The sequence below is a fragment of the Odocoileus virginianus genome, chromosome 2, assembly GCF_023699985.2.
Source record: "Odocoileus virginianus isolate 20LAN1187 ecotype Illinois chromosome 2, Ovbor_1.2, whole genome shotgun sequence".
Classification (NCBI taxonomy): Eukaryota; Metazoa; Chordata; class Mammalia; order Artiodactyla; family Cervidae; genus Odocoileus; species Odocoileus virginianus.
This window is the reverse complement of record NC_069675.1, coordinates 91,395,577-91,413,776: the sequence shown is the minus strand read 5'-3', so window position 1 is coordinate 91,413,776 and position 18,200 is coordinate 91,395,577. Positions and strand designations below refer to the sequence as shown.

The following is an 18,200-nucleotide window of genomic DNA, read 5'->3' as shown; positions in this document are numbered from 1 at the left end:
TGAAAGTCAAGACGAAGAGCAGGAAAGGAAAAGAGGAGTAGCTAGCCACTACAGAAAACCACAAATCCCAGCACTCCCTGCGGCAGATAACTACGGGTCACAGCAGGTTCCGCTCCCCGGACCCAGGGGACCTCTCGGGGGCCTGCAGCCCGGGTTCAGCGGGAGAGGGCGTGGGGCGTGTCGAGGCAGTGGGGAAAATCGGGTCAAGCTAGACGCCGCTGCGCAGACGCCTCTCACGGGCCGGACGTGACGTAGGGAGGGTTCCGGCTTCGGCCTCCGCCGCTGCCGCCGCTAGTACCGCCGCGGATACCGCCGCCGCCGTCGGGGCTTCTTATTTCTAAAATGGCGCCCCTGGACTTGGACAAGTACGTGGAGATAGCGCGGCTATGCAAATACCTACCGGAGAACGACTTGAAGGTAAGCCCGGCCGGGGCGGGAGCGCTGCTTTCGGGGCTTGCCCCTTCCGGCAGTGGGGCGCCCGCCGGCCCGCCCTTCCTCTCTCCGCGGGACCCCCCTTCGGCATCCCCTCCCGTCGGGGTGGAGGGCCTAACGCGATGCGAGGCGACCGGGTCCGACTTGGTGTCACACGGGGGACGGGGGGAGCCCGAGACCCCCGAATGCTGTCCCGGTTCTCTCGGCGGGGATCCCGAGGGATGTCGCGGCCTCTGCCCCCGGGTTTCCCCCTCAGCCCTCACGGCTTTGCTTGCAAGGCACCTCTCGTTTTCCCCCGATCTCGGCTCTCGCGGCCCGGGGTCATCCCCTCCAGGGACGGTGACGGGAGCCCGGGGTGGCCGGCGTCTGACAGGAGATGTCGCCGTCTCCCGGAACGCAGCCCCAGTGTGTTCAGGTGCCTGAGGAATGGGTATGGGAAGGGGCAGGTGGGCGCCCAATTGGTCTGGTGGTGATGCGAGAACGTCAAGTCGTCCCTCTTTCCCGGGCGCTTCTCCCAGTTACTTTCTGAGAGTGTTGGTTTTCTCCTTCTAATTCCGATATGGACCCGTTTTCGAGTACATAGTTGGGCTGTAGTTTAAGTGGATAAAATAGGGGGCTGTCAGTAAATACAGATACTTTTCTGTCAAGTCCACCCTCCCCCCGAAATCTCTTCTTAGCTCGATTGCATTTTCTCAGCTTTCCAAGGGAGGAGAGCTGTTCTTTGTACTGCCGAGTCCAAGTAACAGTAAACCTCTGTTTGAGTAAAGGAATGAATGTAAGAATAAAGGAATATAAGTCTTTGGGCTACTGCTCTTTTTGACAAGTGTTTCTTTGCGTTTGTTAAAACCACTTCTTAGGCCACTAGCAGTCTTCAGCGGTTACTGCTAGTGCCTGTTTTTTTGTTCATTTAAGTTGATTTGTTGTGTGCTAAGTGGGTAAACTGTTGATAGTTTTGAGTTCCTTTTATTTTTTAAGCTGTGAGGTTTTTTTTCACTTATTTTTATTAGTTGGAGGCTAATTACTTTACAATATTGTAGTGGTTTTTGCCATATATTTACGTGAATCAGCCATGGATTTACATGTATTCCCCATCCCGATCCCCCCTCCTGCCTCCCTCCCCATCCCATCCCTCTGGGTCTTCCCAGTGCACCAGCCCTGAGCACTTGTCTCATGCATCCAACCTGGGTTGGTGATCTGTTTCACCCTTGATAGTATACTTGTTTCAATGCTCTTCTCTCAGAACATCCCACCCTCGCCTTCTGCCACAGAGTCCCAAAGTCTGTTCTGTACATCTGTGTCTCTTTTTCTGTTCTGCATATAGGGTTATTGTTACCATCTTTAAAAATTCCATATATATGTGTTAGTATTCTGTATTGGTGTTTATTGTTTATCTTTCTGGCTTACTTCACTCTGTAATGGGCTCCAGTTTCATCCATCTCATTAGAACTGATTGGAATGAATTCTTTTTAATGGCTGAGTAATATTCCATGGTGTATATGTACCACATCTTCCTTATCCATTCGTCTGCTGATGGGCATCTAGGTTGCTTCTGTGTCCTGACAATTATAAACAGTGCTGCGATGAACATTGGTGTGCACGTGTCTCTTTCCAATCTGGTTTCCTTGGTGTGTATGCCCAGGAGTGGGATTGCTGGGTCATATGGCAGTTCTATTTCCAGTTTTTTAAAGAATCTCCACACTGTTCTCCATAGTGGCTGTACTAGTTTGCATTCCCACCAACAGTATAAGAGGGTTCCCTTTTCTCCACACCCCCTCCAGCATTTATTGCTTGTAGACTTTTGGATAGCAGCCATCCTGACTGGCGTGTAATGGTACCTCATTGTGGTTTTGATTTGCATTTCTCTGATAATGAGTGATGTTGAGCATCTTTTCATGTGTTTGTTAGCCATCTGTATGTCTTCCTTGGAGAAATGTCTGTTGAGTTCTTTGGCCCATTTTTTGATTGGGTCATTTATTTTTTTGGAATTGAGCTGCAGGAGTTGCTTGTATATTTTTGAGATTAATCCTTTGTCTGTTGCTTCGTTTGCTATTATTTTCTCGCATTCTGAGGGCTGTTTTTTCACCTTGCTTATAGTTTCCTTTGTTGTGCAAAAGCTTTTAAGTTTAATTAGGTCCCATTTTGTTTATTTTTTAAGCTGTGAGTTTAAAACAGTTTATCTTTATGAGTTTTCTTCTCTGAAGGAAGATACTACTCCCCCCCCCCCCCCATTTTTGGTACAGGGAGTTGATATTTAACATCTGTTAACAGTATGCAAAATGCTTGAGGCCACAGGAGCTGTTGTGAATATAACTTATTTGTACTTAGATGTTAATTGTATGTGCTATTTGATAGGGGTGTCATTCTTGTCCATTTCCCCCGTTTGTAGCAGGGTAATTTAATTAAAACGGAGACAAAGCCAGTGATAATAGAAATGTAACTTTTATTCTCTCTTTTTTTAAAAGTTATTTTATTTATTTGTTTGGCTGTGCCATGTCTTAGTTGAAGCATGTGGGGTCTTTAGTTGTGGCATGTGGATCTAGTTCCTTGGCTAGGGATTGAACCCAGGCTCCTGCATTGGGAGCCACTGGATTCCTAGGGAAGTTCCTAACTTTCATGCTCTTGTGACAGTAGTTTTGAAGCTTCTTTCTGCTGTATGACTTTTTAGGAAACAGAATTTTTCCTAAGGAAAAAAAAAAAAAGAAAAACAACCCAACATTGCCGCCCAGTTCATTAGAAAACTGACCAGTTGTCTTTTAGTAGCATTGTTAATTCCATTGGTGAAGTTGACTTTTGCGTGTCAGTAAATTGAAGTGGCATTTTCTGTTCTTTAGCAGTTTTAATCTTTAAAATGAGTAAAATATTGCTTATTATAAAACATATCTTGATATTGGGTATTGAAATGATAAGAAAGATAGATCAGCTGAGTTTTCTTTAGGCCTGTTTGTTTTATAAACATCAGATTTCCTTCCCAGCCTAAAATAATATATTTGTTAAGCCATTTCATTTCCCTTTGCAGCACAATGGGACTGTACTTAGCGTGTATCTGTTTCCTAGTAAATCCCTCCCCCCAATACTAGAAAAAAAAGAATTCTAAATTTTTCTCTGTAAATAGAGGCTTTTCTTCTTTGTCTTGAAAATATTTTTATCAGATTAGTTTTCTTGTGCTGCATCTCTGGTGTATTTAAAGAAATTTAATTCTGTTTCTCTCTCTTGGCATGAAGTGCAAACTAAAATTAGGTGGGCCAAGAAAGTATTCCAGGAGCATTTCTTCTGAGACTTTAAAGCCAAAATAAAATATTCTATCAAAGGAAGAAAAGAAATCATTCTGGCCACTTAATGATCATTATGGAAAAGTTTTGTTCTGGTAGGAAAATAGAAATTTACCTGTGTTTTGAATTGACTGGAAGTTGGAGATACTAAATAAAATAATAAATGCATAGGATGTTCTATATCTAATCATGATCTCTCTGTATCTGCCTTGGAAGTGGTCAGATCACTAGTTCTGGATCAAAAGTACATAACTTTTAAGAAATAAGGATGATACGTGAAAGTGTGTGGACCGCAGGGTAACCTTTCTTAAAAAAGAGTTCATGAGATTCTCACCCACTATAAAGATTTCAGAGAGGATTATAGAAGAAGACACAGATTCCATATCTGGCCAAGTGGAAGAAGGAATGATAAAAGACAGGCTTACTGAATACTTACTTAAGTATTTTGGCATGAGAGAGGATCTGTAAAGTGGAGATTGTCTGATCTCTCTGACAGTTCTTAAAGGTGCCATGTAATAAAGAAATGGCACACCCAGTTGACATTCAGTTTTTTCTTTTTTTACTGAAGAACTGAAGACGATTTCTGTGGTTGGAGTTTCTAGTGTCTGCGTCAGACATACAACACAGGAATAGTAACCACTTCTATGGATTAATAATTTAATGCAATCTTTTTTGGAGCTCACTTTTATGTTTACTCTGAGCCATCTGTTTTTCATGTAAGACCACCTGCTCTGCAAAGTTGTACCTCTGTTTGAAATGCCTCCATAAAGCCTCAGAGAATCCTCCCTTGCTTTTTTCTGAGATTTGATGAAGAATCTTTTGCACCTCCTTGTTCGGCCTCTGTCTAATTTAATAGATTCTCATATGTGGTAGTCATGATCCTTCTAGGCTCGAAGCCTGTTAGTCTTGCCACTCACCTTATTGCCTGTCTTATTGATCATTCTGTTTACCTGAGTTATTTGGTTTTGCATATTATCTTTTCAGGTATTGCAAGGAAAACTAAACACAGTACAGCAGTTAGGGATAGACCATGGCTTTGTATAGGGCTAAAATAGTGTTTTCAAGACTCTTTCTGATAATGCTTGACATTTTATCTTGTCTTTTTGGCCATAGAATCACATTCTCTCGGATCTTCTGAACATAGTCATAGTCTGTAGCTGTCTAATAGAAAGAAAATGCTCATAAATGTGAGTCTCAGATTATATTTACATTTTTAAAATAAAAAGATACAGGTGAAATCCATTTTTAGTAGTATTTTATTTAACACAATTTCAACATGTAATTAATATAAAATAACTAGTATAATTTTTTTTTGTATTAAGTCTATGAAATGTGATATATATTTTGCATTTATGTTAATAACGTATCCCAATTTGGATCAGCCACATTTCACGTGCTCAGTAGCTACATGTGGCAGCAGGTTTCCTGTGGGAGTTCTAATGACTCCCCAGCCCCTTTTCTCGAATTTCAGAACTGAGAGAGAATCAGTGTTTACCTAGTTCTCTATCCTCACTTTGCTGATGAGAAACTGAGCTTCATAGAGTTCATGATCTGCCTGAGGCTGTCCAACTAATAAGGAATTAAGTTTGAAAGCCTCTTTGTGCAGAGCTCTTTCTGATGTAGTTAATAACCTTTTTAGGGTGGCAAATAGCATATTTTTCTAAATACTGTATGTCTTCCACGTCATCACCTTCTTTTACCTTCCATTCTGAACACACTGGGGTGCTCTCTTCTGACTGTATGCCTTGTACTTCCCTGCATCTTTGCTTCTGCTGAGTCTGTTTCTTTCACTTACTTGTTTAATACTTACATAGCACAGATGTTAAATTATTTAATACTGTGTGAGTTGGGTATTAATATTTGCCCCATTTTACAGACAGGTAACTCGAACACAGACAAATTAAGTAACTTTTCAAGTCATATAGCTAGTAATAAGTGGAGGAGCGGGAATGCAGACCTAGGCAGCCTGGCACTAGGGTTCACGTCCATAACTACCACTTATGCTTCCTTTATACAATACCCTTTAATGCCCCTTTATTTTATTTTGAAAATATCTTTTTAGCTTCATCATGTGGCTTGTGGTATCTTAGTTCTCTCACCAGAGGTTGACCAGGTCCACAGCAGTAAGGCAGCCGAGTCCCAACCGCTGGACCGCCAGGGAATTCCCCTCCGTGCCCCTTTTAGCTCTAGCTCAGATGTCACTTTCTCCGTGCAGGGCTCTTGGATTCTGCAGTCAGAATTATTAGTAATGGTTAGAATTTTCATAGCTACTTAGTTTTCAGAGCACCGTCCTGTCCATTCTACCACTGTGATAGAACAGATATCAGAGCCAGGACTTGATAAGGTTTACATGATTTTTGCCCCAGTGACTCAGCAGAATACATACCTGAATTTATTTGCTATTAAAAATTTCCATTCTGGAATTTCCTGGCTCAGTGCTTTCACTGACAGGGTCTGGGTTCAGTCCCTGGTTGGGGAACTCAGATCCTGCAAGCCACTTGGCAAGGCCAGAAAAAGGAAATTCCATTCTTTTTCTATACTGACCTTTGCCCCATAGCACTTTTTGTTCCATTTTACTACCACTTATATGGTTCTGTCTTGTATTATAGTAAGTGTGCCTGTCTTTATTAGACTACAAGCTTTTTGAAGGGCCAGGATCATATCTTATTTATTTTGGTATTCTCCACAGCCTTAAACACTACCTTGTATGTATTGCTTTACAACAAACATTTCTTTAAATGTCCCCTTGTGTCAAATATTGTTCTCTGTGGGTTCTTGAGAGAGAATCTGGTACTTCTGTCTTTGAGGGGCTCTCAGTATAGTAAAGGAGACGGAAAGGTAAACAAGTGATCCTGCAGTGTGTGGTCGTGCTAAAATAGAGAGCTGTCCATCATATCAGAGAACATAGAAGAAGTAGCATCTAACTCTCAAGCCACAGATAGTTTCACCAAAGGAGGAGCAGTGAGAGGATGAGCTGAGTTTTTTCAGGTAGACAAAGAAGGAAGGGAAGAACAAGCAGCAGCAGAAATACCGTGCGCGGCGGCATAGCTTAATCCCCAGGAACACAGCTCGACGGAGCTTGGAATGTCTGGAGGTGGTGCAAGAAGACAGGCAGAGGCCGAATCATGGAGGACTAGACTGATACACATGGATTTTTATCTTTCAGATGGATAAACAGTTGCAAACGTTTTTTTTTTTTTTTAAGTATTTGTTTACTTATTTGGCTGTGCTGTGTCTTAGTTGTAGCATATGGGATCTAGTTCCCTGACCAGGGATTGAACCCAGGTGCCCTGCATTGGGAGCATGAAGTCTTAGCCACTGGGCCACCAGGGAAGTCCCTTGAAATGTTTTTATATTTTAGGGAAAAACAAATAATCATACTATGACTTTGTGCTGTCTTTTAAAAGATGGCTAACTAAAAAAGTAAAGTAGGTTGAAAGAAAACCGTTCGAAGGATATACTATTGTATGTAGTAGGAATGTGACAGAATCAAAGATGATATCTGAATGGAATTTGGGAAACACTGCATAGACAGACAACAGCCATAGAGGAGTGTCCTTGAAAGGGTTTTGAAGGGGACAGTGACAGGTTTTAGAAATATTCTGGCAGCATTGTGGACTTTGGATTGGAATGAGACAAAAATGTCATCAAAGCAGTAGACCAGGTGACATGAGAGCTTTTGAAGTAAGCCAGTGTCAAGTGGTTGTGGTGTTTAAAACAATGTGAAGAAGGTGTAATAGGACCTGTTGACAGAGTATATATCTGGGTTATGAGAGAGAGAGGAGTTCAGGGTAATCTCTTAGTTTCTGGCATGGATTACTTAGTAAATATGATACCTGGGTTAAGGAATACAAGGGAATGTGGTTTGGGCCATACTGAATTGGAGATGCTGCCAAGCCAAGACACTGAGTTAGAAATGTTGAGAAGACTGTTGGATCAGTTATGTAGCAGGTATTAATTGATTGCCAAATGCGCTGCAGACATTGTTCTAATGTATTAAACTCACGAGAAAGGTCTAGATCTGTGGTTCCTAATTGGAGGTGATAGCGCCCTCTGCAAGAGGATATTTGGCAATGTCTGAAGACATTTTTAGCTTTTCACAGCTGGGGTTGCTGTGGCTATCTAGTGGGTGTGGGGGCCAGATGTCGCTCAGTTAGTTACTCAGTTGTGTCCGACCCTGCGACCCCATGGACTACAGCACGCCAGGCTTTCCTGTCCATCACCCATTCCCCGGAGCTTGCTCAAACTCATGTCCATCAAGTCGGTAATGCCATCCAACCATTTCATCTGTCGTCCCCGTTTCCTCTGGCCTTCAATCTTTCCCAGCATCAGGGTCTTTTCCAGTGAGTCAGTTCTTCACATCAGGTGGCCAAAGTATTGGAGTTTCAGCTTCAGCATCAGTTATCCAGTGAATATTCAGGATTGATTTCCTTGACAATTGACTGGTTTGATCTCCTTGCAGGCCAAGGGACTCTCAAGTGTCTTCTCTAACACCACGGTTCAAAAGCATCAATTCTTCTGCGCTCAGCTTTCTTTATAGTCCACCTCTCACATCCATACATGACTACTGGAAAAATCATAGCTTTGACTAGATGGATCTTTGTCGGCAAAGTAGTATCTCAGCTTTTTAATATGCTCTCTAGGTTGGTCATAGCTTTTCTTCCAAGGAGCAAGCGTTTTTTGACTTCATGGCTGCAGTCATTATCTGCAGTGATTTTGGAGCCCAAGAAATAAGTCTGTCACTGTTTCCATTGTTTCCGCATCTATTTGCCATGAAGTGATGGGACTGGATGCCGTGATCTTCGTTTTTTGAATGTTGAGTTTTAAGTCAACTTTTTCACTCTCCTCTTTCACTTTCTTCAAGAGGCTCTTCAGTTCCTCTTTGCTTTCTGCCATAAGAGTGGTGTCATCTTCATATCCGAGGTTATTGATATTTCTCCCGGCAGTGTTGATTCTAGCTTATACTTCATCCAGCGCAGCATTTCACATGATGTATTCTGCATATAAGTTGAATAAGCAATGACAGTATACAGCCTTGATATACTCCTTTCCCAATTTGGAACCAGTCTGTTGTTCCATGTCTGGTTCTAACTATTGCTTCTTGACCTGCATACAGATTTCTCAGGAGGCAGGTCAGGTGGTCTGGTATTCCCATCTCTTTCAGAATTTTCCACAGTTTGTTGTGATCCACAGTCAAAGGCTTTGGCATAGTCAATGAAGCAGAAGTAGATGTTTTTCTGGAATTCTCTTGCTCTTTTGATGATCCAACGGATGTTGGCAATTTGATCATTAGTTCCTTTGCCTTTTCTAAATCCAGCTTGAACATCTGGAAGTTCTCAGTTCATGTACTGTTGAAGCCTAGCTTGGAGAATTTTGAGCATTACTTTGCTAGCGTGTGAAATGAGTGCAATTGTGCGGTAGTTTGAACATTCTTTGGCATTGCCTTTCTTTGGGATTGGAATGAAAACTGACCTTTTCCAGTCCTGTGGCCACTGCTGAGTTTTCCAAATTTGCTGACATACTAAGTACAGCACTTTCACAGCATCTTCTTTTAGGATTTGAAATAGCTCAACTGGAATTCCATCACCTCCACTACCTTTGTTCATAGTGATGCTTCCTGAGGCCCTCTTGACTTTGCACTCCAGGATGTCTGGCTCTAGGTGAGTGATCACAATCATGGTTATCTGGGTCATCAAGATCATTTTTCTATAGTTCTTCTGTGTATTCTTGCCATCTCTTCTTAATATCTTGTGCTTCTGTTAGGTCCATATTGTTTCTGTCCTTTACTTTGCCCATCTTTGCATGAAATGTTCCCTTGGTATCTAATTTTCTTGAAGAGATCTGTAGTCTCCCATTCTATTGTTTTACTCTGTTCTTTGCATTGATCACTGAGGAAGGCTTTATTTATTTATTTTGAGGGAGGCTTTCTTATCTCTCCGTGATATTCTTTGGAACTCTGCATTCAGATGGCTTTATTTTTCCTTTTCTCCTTTGCCTTTTGCTTCTCTTCTTTTCTCATCTATTTGTAAGGCCTCCTCAGACAACCATTTTACCTTTTCGCATTTCTTTTTCTTGGGGATGGTTTTGATCACAGCCTCCTGTACAATGCCATGAACCTCCGTCCATAGTTCTTGAGGCACTCTATCAGATCTAATTCCTTGAATCTATTTGTCACTTCCACTGTGTATCGTAACGGGTTTGATTTAGGTCATACCTGAATAGTCTAGTGATTTTCCCTACTTTCTTCAATTTAAGCCTCAATTTGGCAGTAAAGAGTTCATGATCTGAGCCACAGTCTGCTCTCAGTCTTGTCTTTGCTGACTGTAAAGAGCTTCTCCATCTTCAGTTGAAAGAATTTAATCAGTCTGATTTTGACCATCTGGGAATGTCCTTGTGTAGAGTAGTCTCCTGTGTTGTTGGAAGAGGGTGTGACTAGTGCTTTCTCTTGGCAGAACTCTGTTAGCCTTTCTCCTGCTTCATTTTGTAGTCAAAGGATAAACTGGCCTGTTACTCCCAGTGTCTGTTGACTTCCTACATTTGCATTCCAATCCCCTATAATGAAGAGCACATCTTTTGTTGATGTTAGTTCTAGAAGGTCTTGTAGGTCTTCATAGAACTATTCAACTTCAGCTTTTGGCATTATTAGTTGGGGCATAGACTTGGATTACTGTGATATTGAATGAGTTGCCTTGGAAACGAACAGAGATCATCTTGTCATTTTTGAGATTGCACCCAAGCTCTGCATTTTTACTCTTGTTGACTGTGAGGGCTGCTGTATTTCTTCTAAGGGATTCTTGCCCACAGTTGTAGATATAATGGTCATCTGAATTAAATTCGCCCATTCTGGTTCATTTTAGTTCACTGATTCCTAAAATGTTGATGTTTATTCTTGCCATCTTCTGTTTGACCACTTCCAGTTTACCTTGATTCATGGGCCTAACATTCCAGGTTCCTATGCAGTGTTGCTCTTTACAGCCTTGGACTTTATTTCCATCACATTTCACATCCACATCGGGGTGGTGTTTTCGCTTTTTCTCCATCTCTTTATTCTTTCTGGGGTTACTTCTCCACTCTTCTCCAGTAGCGTATTTGGCATCTCCTAACCTGGGGAGTTCATCTTTCAGTGTCCTATCTTTTTGCCTTCTCATACTGTTCATGGGGATCTCAAGGCAAGAATACTGAAGTGGTTTTCCATTCCCTTCTCCAGTGGACCACATTTTGTCAGAACTCTCCACTATGGCCCGTCTGTCCTGGGTGGCCCTACGCAGCATGGCAGGACAGCAGACCCCACAACAAAGAATTACCAGTAGTGCCATGGTTGAGAAACTCTTTTTCACTGAAGATGCAGGTATTTCCTTGTGGATTGTAAGAGTGTGGATGTCATTATCATCTTGGATTCCCACTCTTCATTCCCAGTGGTTTGTATTCTAGTAGACTCTATTCAAAGGCTGTGTAAAATATAATCTTAGATTTTTATTTCTTAAGAAATTTTATAACTCCCAGTATGTAAAAGTAAATAAAGGAAATAGTATGTTTTATATAACAAGATCAGCTAAACAAAGAATTACAAAAATTTAAAACCTAGTATATTTGAGGGAACAAGAGGGAACAGGGAGACAGAAGCAGAGAATGGAATGGATCTGTAAACAGGCATCTTGAGGAAAAGGTAGAGGATGGAGAAAAGGTCTCCTAAGAATGGGCCCATAAACCTCTACTTATTATTATTTTTTGGCCGTACCTTGCATTACAGGAAGCTTTCCTGAGCAGGGATGGAACCCGTGCCCCCCCGCAGTGGAAGTGCAGGGTCCCAACCACTGGACTACCAGGGAAGTCCCAACCTCTACTTTTTCAGGGATTAGGAATTAATTAGTCATCGTGGGGAGAAATGGATAGTTTGCCCTAAATTTGGGGTAAGATTAAGAATCTTGCCTCAGTGACTGGGGCAGTAAAAGAGAAACCAGGCTTCCTACAAACCAAGCAGCAAAACAAATCTGTGAAGGACTTTGGAGGAGCTTGTCCATGGCAGGGCTGGGCTCTGTGAGGCCACTGTGTGTGTCGCTGACTGACATATGTAGAATTTGTACTGAGATTTCACAGACTACTTGTTTTTATGTGTGCTTGACGTGAATTTGTAAGCTGCTGCTGAACTGGAGAGATGAGAGGCGTGGCTTTGGCTTAGAGGCTCAGTGCCCTAAATCCTCAGTTGGGATGCAGAAGTGGCAGTTATAGGCGACAGCTGTTGCTTTACTCAAGTTAGCGTGCCTGGCCTCGGGTTGAAGATGCTGCCTAAGTAGTTTACACGGTCCCTGGACACTCACTGACTTTTAAGATTGGCAGGGCTTCACGGTGATGCTCTTTAGCTCATGGTTTGCTGTTACTCTCAGATCAGCGCTGGTGGGTATGGGCCGGTCACCAGAGGTGACTTGCAGTTCAGGAGGCACTGTGGGTCAGGAGAGCCAGTCATATTTGGGTACAAATTCTGGCACATTCAGAATGGGAGCTGTGGAGTCCCTCATGAACCTGTGTTGTGATTAGTTTCAGAATGTTAAATGAGAACTCACTTTGTTCTAAAAAAGATACAGAGTGCTTTACAAAGAAGCATTCAATATAGCAAGATAACTTATTTTTAGAATAAGTAAGAAAAATGAGACAGAGAAAGTAAACATAGGAAACCAAGATGGGGCCAGTTGTAAAAGTAAGAAAAGTACATGTTAAATAAAAGCTATGATGACCAAGTTACTTCTTTGAGATTAGGCCTTAAACTTTCTAGGAGTTTACAGAAAGATGGAAACTGATAAATTAAAAAAATTTACAGAGTCTGTAAGATGGTAAAAAGTAATCTTCTCAGGGAAATCGCATCTATTCCTGATAGAAGCAGCAACAGGACATTTCTCCCCGTCCTCCTTGAAGGCAGGTATTTAATCACAACATCCTATGCACCTTGTCTATCGTCCACACAATGACAACCTCAGTAGGGACTGTTTCCTAGTCCTTTACTGCATACAGGTTGATGGCATGACATTAAAGTATGATTTGGGAAAAAGCAATTGAGGAAGGAAGCAGTGTAACGCAGGGTGAGGACAGGCCTCTCTAGAGGACAGTCTGGCTTAATTCACCGAGTTTATAAGTAGGTTGGTTTGTTTGGGTAATATCTTAATATCTGCCCTTTAAAGGGATGTGTGGGTTCTCAGGTGGCTCAGTGGTATAGAACCTGCCTGCCAATGCAGGAGACATGGGTTCGATCCCTGTGTCAGGAAGATCCCTTGAAGAAGGAAATGGCAACTTGCTCCAGTATTCTTGTCTGGGAAATCCCATGGACAGAGGAACCTGGTAGGCTAGAGTCCATGGGGTCGTGAAGATTGGGACACGACTTGGCAACTAAACAACAACAACAAAAGCTATATTATGTGTGGGCTTTGACCTTTGCTGCTGGAAAGCACCATATAACCCAGCAATCCCACTCCTTCCTAGGCACATACCCTGAGGAAACCAAAATAGAAAAAGACACATGTATCCCATTGTTCATTGCAGCACCATTTATGATAGCTAAAACATGAAAACAACCTAGATGTCCATCAACAGATGAATGGATAAAGTAAGTTGTGGTACATATACACAATGGAATATTACTCAACCATAAAAAGGAACACATTTGAGTCAGTTCTAATAAGGTGGATAAACCTAGAGCCTATTATACAGAGTGAAGTAATCCAGAAAGAGAAATATTGTATACTCATGCATATATACGGAATCTAGAAGAATGGTACTGAAGAATTTATTTGCAGGGCAGCAGTGGAGGAACAGACATAGAGTATAGACTTATAGACATGGGGAGAGGGAAGGAGAGGGTGAGATGTAAGTTAAGAGTAACATGGAAACTTCCATTACCATATGTAAAATAGATAGCCAGAAGCTCCAACAGGGTCTCTGTAGCAACCTAGAGGGGTGGGATGGGGCGGGAGATGGGAGGGAGGTTCAAAAGGGAGGGGATATATGTATACTGATATCCCCTCTGATTCATGTTGAGGTTCGACAGAAAACAAAATTCTGTAAAGCAGTTATCCTTTAATTAAAAAATAAATGTTAAAAATGTATAGTTTCAGAAACTCCATCTAAAAGTATAAATTGCTTCTCTACCAGGCTGACTTAGAAAAAGTAGTGCTCTTTATTCTGACTGGCTGAGAAGGGAGGCTGTAAGGAAAGGCTGTAAAAATATAGGCCAGTCGTGGCGTATTTGTTCTTTGGAACCATCCTTAAGCTCGGCGGAAGTGAGTTAGGGTTTAAAAAAATGCAAAATGTAGACTTTGGGAGCTAATCACCAATAATGAGAAATTATATATCACAAGTCTACTGGATTAAAATAGAAATAGGTTGCTGTACAACATTGATCTTTTGAGACCGAAAGGACAGCTACTCTATCCACAAGAAGTAGATTTGAGTGGTTAAGATCAAGGTGGTAATTATTATTTTTAAATAGGTAGTATATAGTGCTAATTAAAAAATAATAGCTTTATGAGACATAATTCACATAAAAGTTTTAAAGTATATAATTCAGTGGGGTTTTTTCCCTAATGGGTTTTTGTGCAACCATTGCCATAATCAATGTTAGAACATTGCTATCACCCACAGAGAAACTGTACCCATTGATAGAAATTCCCCATTTCCCCTTACCTCAAACCTCAGCCCTAAGCAGCCACTTATCGATTCTATATCTTTTTTGTTTGTTTTTAAAGTTTATTTATATATGTATATATTTTTGCCACTTTTTTTTTTAATCGAAGGATAATTGCTTTACAGAATTTTGTGGTTTTCTGTCATAGGTCAGCAAGAATCAGCCATAGGTACACCCACGTTCCTTTCCTCCCTCTCTTGTTTCCCTCCCCTCTGATGAATTTACCTTTTCTAGACATTTCAGGTAAATTGAATCATACATTATGTGGCCTTTTGTGACTGGCTTATTTAGCATATTTTCAAGATTCATCTATGTTGTAACATGTATCTGTACTTTATTTCTTTCTGTGGCTGAATGATGTTTCATTTTATGGATATACCACATTTTCTTAATCCATTCATCTGTTGATAGATTTGAGCTCTTTCCCCCTTTTGACGGTGGTGAATGATGCTGTGAACATTGATGTATAAGTGTCTGTTCGAGTTCCTGCTTTCAGTTCTTTTGGGTCTGTACCCAGAGTGGAATTGCTGGGTCACATGGTAATTCTGTGTTTAGTGTGTGAGGAACTGCCAAACCCTTTTCCAAAGTGGTTGCACCATTTTGTATTCCTCCCAGCAATGTGTAAGGGTTCCAGTTTCTTCACATCTTTGCCAACACTTGTTATTTTTTGTCTTTAAAAAATTATAGCCATCCTAGTATGTGTAAACTGGTATCCCGTTTTTATTTATTTCTTTATTTTTTATTTTTTATTTTTTTTTGATATCCTGTTTAAAAAAAAAAAGTTTTATTTATATTTGTTTATTTGACTGCATTGGGTCTTAGTTGCAGCATGTGGGGTCTAGTTCCTTGACTAGGAATTGAACCCAGGCCCCCTGCATTGGGAGTGCAGAGTCTTAGCTACTGGACCACCAGGGAAGTCCCCTCATTTTGGTTTTGATTTATATTTATTTTCCTTGTGACTAGTGATATTGACTATCCATGTGGCTATTGGCCATTTGTATTTCTTCTTTGGAAGTATATCCAAGTTCTTTGGCCATTTAAAAAATCTATTTATTTATTTACTTGGCTGCCCCTGGGTCTTAGTTGTGGCACACAAGATCCTTGATCTTCACTGCAGCATGCTGGATCTTTCATTGTGGCATGTGGTATCTACTTCCCTGACCAGGGATGGAACCTGGGCCTCTTACATTGGGAGCACAGTCTTTTCCACTGGACCACCAGGAAAGTTGCTTCCTATTTTTTAAGTTAGGATGTCTTTTTGTTGTTGAGTTGTAGGAGTTCTTTATATATTCTGGATATTAAACTCCTACCAGATAAATGATTTCCAAATATTTTCTCCCATTCTACAGGTTATCTTTTAACTTTCTTGATAATGTCCTTTGATGCACAAATTTTTTTTATTTTGATGAAGTTTATTTTTTCTTTTATTGCTCATGCTTAAATCCAGGATCATAAAGATTTATCCCTATGTTTTTTTCTAAGAGTTTAATAGTTTTTAGCATTTATATTTAGATCATTGATCCATTTTGAGTTAATTTTTGTATATGATGTGAGGTAGGGGTCCAGCTTCATTCTTTTGTGGAAATCCAGTTGTCTTAGCACCCTCTGTTGAAAAGATTGTTCTTCTGATAACATATTTTTAACAATTTTTTTGTATAGATAATACATTCATATGGTTCCAGACTTAAACAGTGTAAAAGACTGTATAAAAGTTACATCTTCCTCCCATTCTTGCCTCCTACCACCCAGTCACCCAGTTCCCTTCCTTATATTGGATAGCCAGTATTAGGATTCTTATGGATCCTTTCAGAAACAACAGTTTAGGTATGGCAAGTAAATATAAGCAAGTGTGTGTTTTTATGTGTGTGTATACTATATATATTTTGCTTTAATAAAAGAGGTAGCATATATGTTGTTCTGCAGTTTTTCAATTAAGGCTGTTTTCTAGTTTCAAAATAACATTAAGTTTTTTGCAAAAGAAATGCAGAATCCACAGGAAAATATTAAGAATAACCTACAATATACCTGTTTCCTTCCACCAAGAATAAAATTTTTTCACGCTTTTAAAATTTTTTTATCCTTTTTAAAAAAATATTTATTTTATTTGTTTAGCTGTGCCAGGTCTTAGTTGCAGCACACTGGGTCTTCTTTAGTTGTGGCATGCAGACTCCTAGTTGCGGCATGTGGGATCTAGTTCTCTGACTAGGGATCAAACCTGGGTCCACCACATTGGGAGCAAAGAGTCTTAGCCACTGGACCACCAGGAAAGTCCCTTTCGGGCTTTTTAAAAAAGTGAAATAAATAAAGATGAAGGTGGAATTCCTTTTGTTTGACATCTCCAGCAACTGCTGTTTTGGGTTTGATATATATTCTTCTAACTCACACATTATAATTCAGAGTATGCTTTTATGTCTTAGATTTTGTATATGACTCTCTGTATGTAAAGCTCCATAGCGTTTTTTGCATGCACTGCCTTATTTAATCCTTGGAATATCCCCAGGTTGGTATTTCTGTTGTGGATGAGGAAACTGAGGCACAGAGAGATCAAGTAACTTAGCAGGGTTACGCAGCTAAGTAACAGACAGTAAACCAAGTAATAAGTAAAAAGAGTAGAGCTGATATTTGTTCTGTGATCTCTTTGACTTCAAAGACTGTGCTCTTAACCTCTGAACTGTGCCATGGTATTACTTGTGTATGATGTTCTCCGATTGGTACTTGTTGATTTAGGAGTAAAGGAGTTTTCCCTCTCGGCCCTACTCTGTTTCTCCAAAATTTGACCTTCCATCAGCACTGAGCATGGTTGGTCACTCCTCTTTGGAAATGTTTTCCTCATAGGAATTCCATGATACCACACTCGCTTGGTTTCCTTTGTACTTTATCAAGCAGTCTCTTTTGCTGGTTCCCCCTCCCCTGCCCCCCAACTTCTGTGGAAGGTATTAGGACTCATGTATTTTTGAACTTACCCTTTTCTCTGTTTATAAGCAGCCACGTTAGTTGTCTCTTCTAGTCTCGTGACTTGAACTGTATATTTTTTGACAGTCTCCAGACTGGTCTTTCTAGTTTGGATACTTTTCCTTGAAAACAGGACTCATTTGATCAGCTGTTTAAAGCATGTCTCAGGCACCTTGAAGTCTGATGGGCATCATAGACTTATTGTGTCAAAATCAAGCTCTTACAGCCAAATAGTGGCAACAACCCACATGTCCAGCAACTGATGGATAAATAAGCAAAATGTGATAAACACATACAACGGAATATTATTCAGCTATTAAAAAAGAACAAATAAATAATGCATGTTACAATGTGGCTGAACTTTAAAAACATATATTAAGTGAAAGAAGCTAGTCACAAAAGGCCCCATTTCCAGATGTTCAGAATGAACAATTCTAAGACACGGCAGATGAATTATTGTCTATGACTGTGGGGTGAGGTTATGGGAATTGGGAGATGCATGCTAATGAGTACATTAGTGATCTTTTTGGGGTGATCAAAATGTTTAAAATTGGTTATGATGACGGTTGCTCACCAGCAAATATGCTAAAAACCATTGAATTTTACACAGTAAAGGGGCAAACTTTATGATATGTGATTTATATCTCAGTGAAGTTGTTAAAAAGACCCCTCAGATTTCTGGTTCCTCATCACTCAAACCAAACCCAGACAAATCAAAACATTCTACTTACGAAAACATAATTGAAAAGCACTGGGCTTTCTAAAATTAAAACTTTGATTTGCAAAAGACACTGTCAAGAGAATGAGAAGGTGAACCATGAACTGGGAGAATATATTTGTGAAAGATTTATCTGATAAATTCAACAGTACAAAAA

The 18,200-nt window shown here is 40.6% G+C and overlaps 1 protein-coding gene across 1 annotated transcript in view; it reads left to right on the top strand.

The window, feature by feature from the left end:
- The first annotated feature begins 200 nt into the window (after nucleotides 1–200).
- The window catches only part of PPP6C (protein phosphatase 6 catalytic subunit), a 34,295-nt gene continuing 16,295 nt past the window's right edge, over nucleotides 201–18,200 (top strand). Inside the window, exon 1 of the mRNA XM_020874345.2 lies at nucleotides 201–417. Coding sequence (XP_020730004.1) covers nucleotides 343–417 — 75 coding nt within the window. The 5' untranslated portion in view covers nucleotides 201–342. The remainder of the gene's footprint in view (nucleotides 418–18,200) is intronic.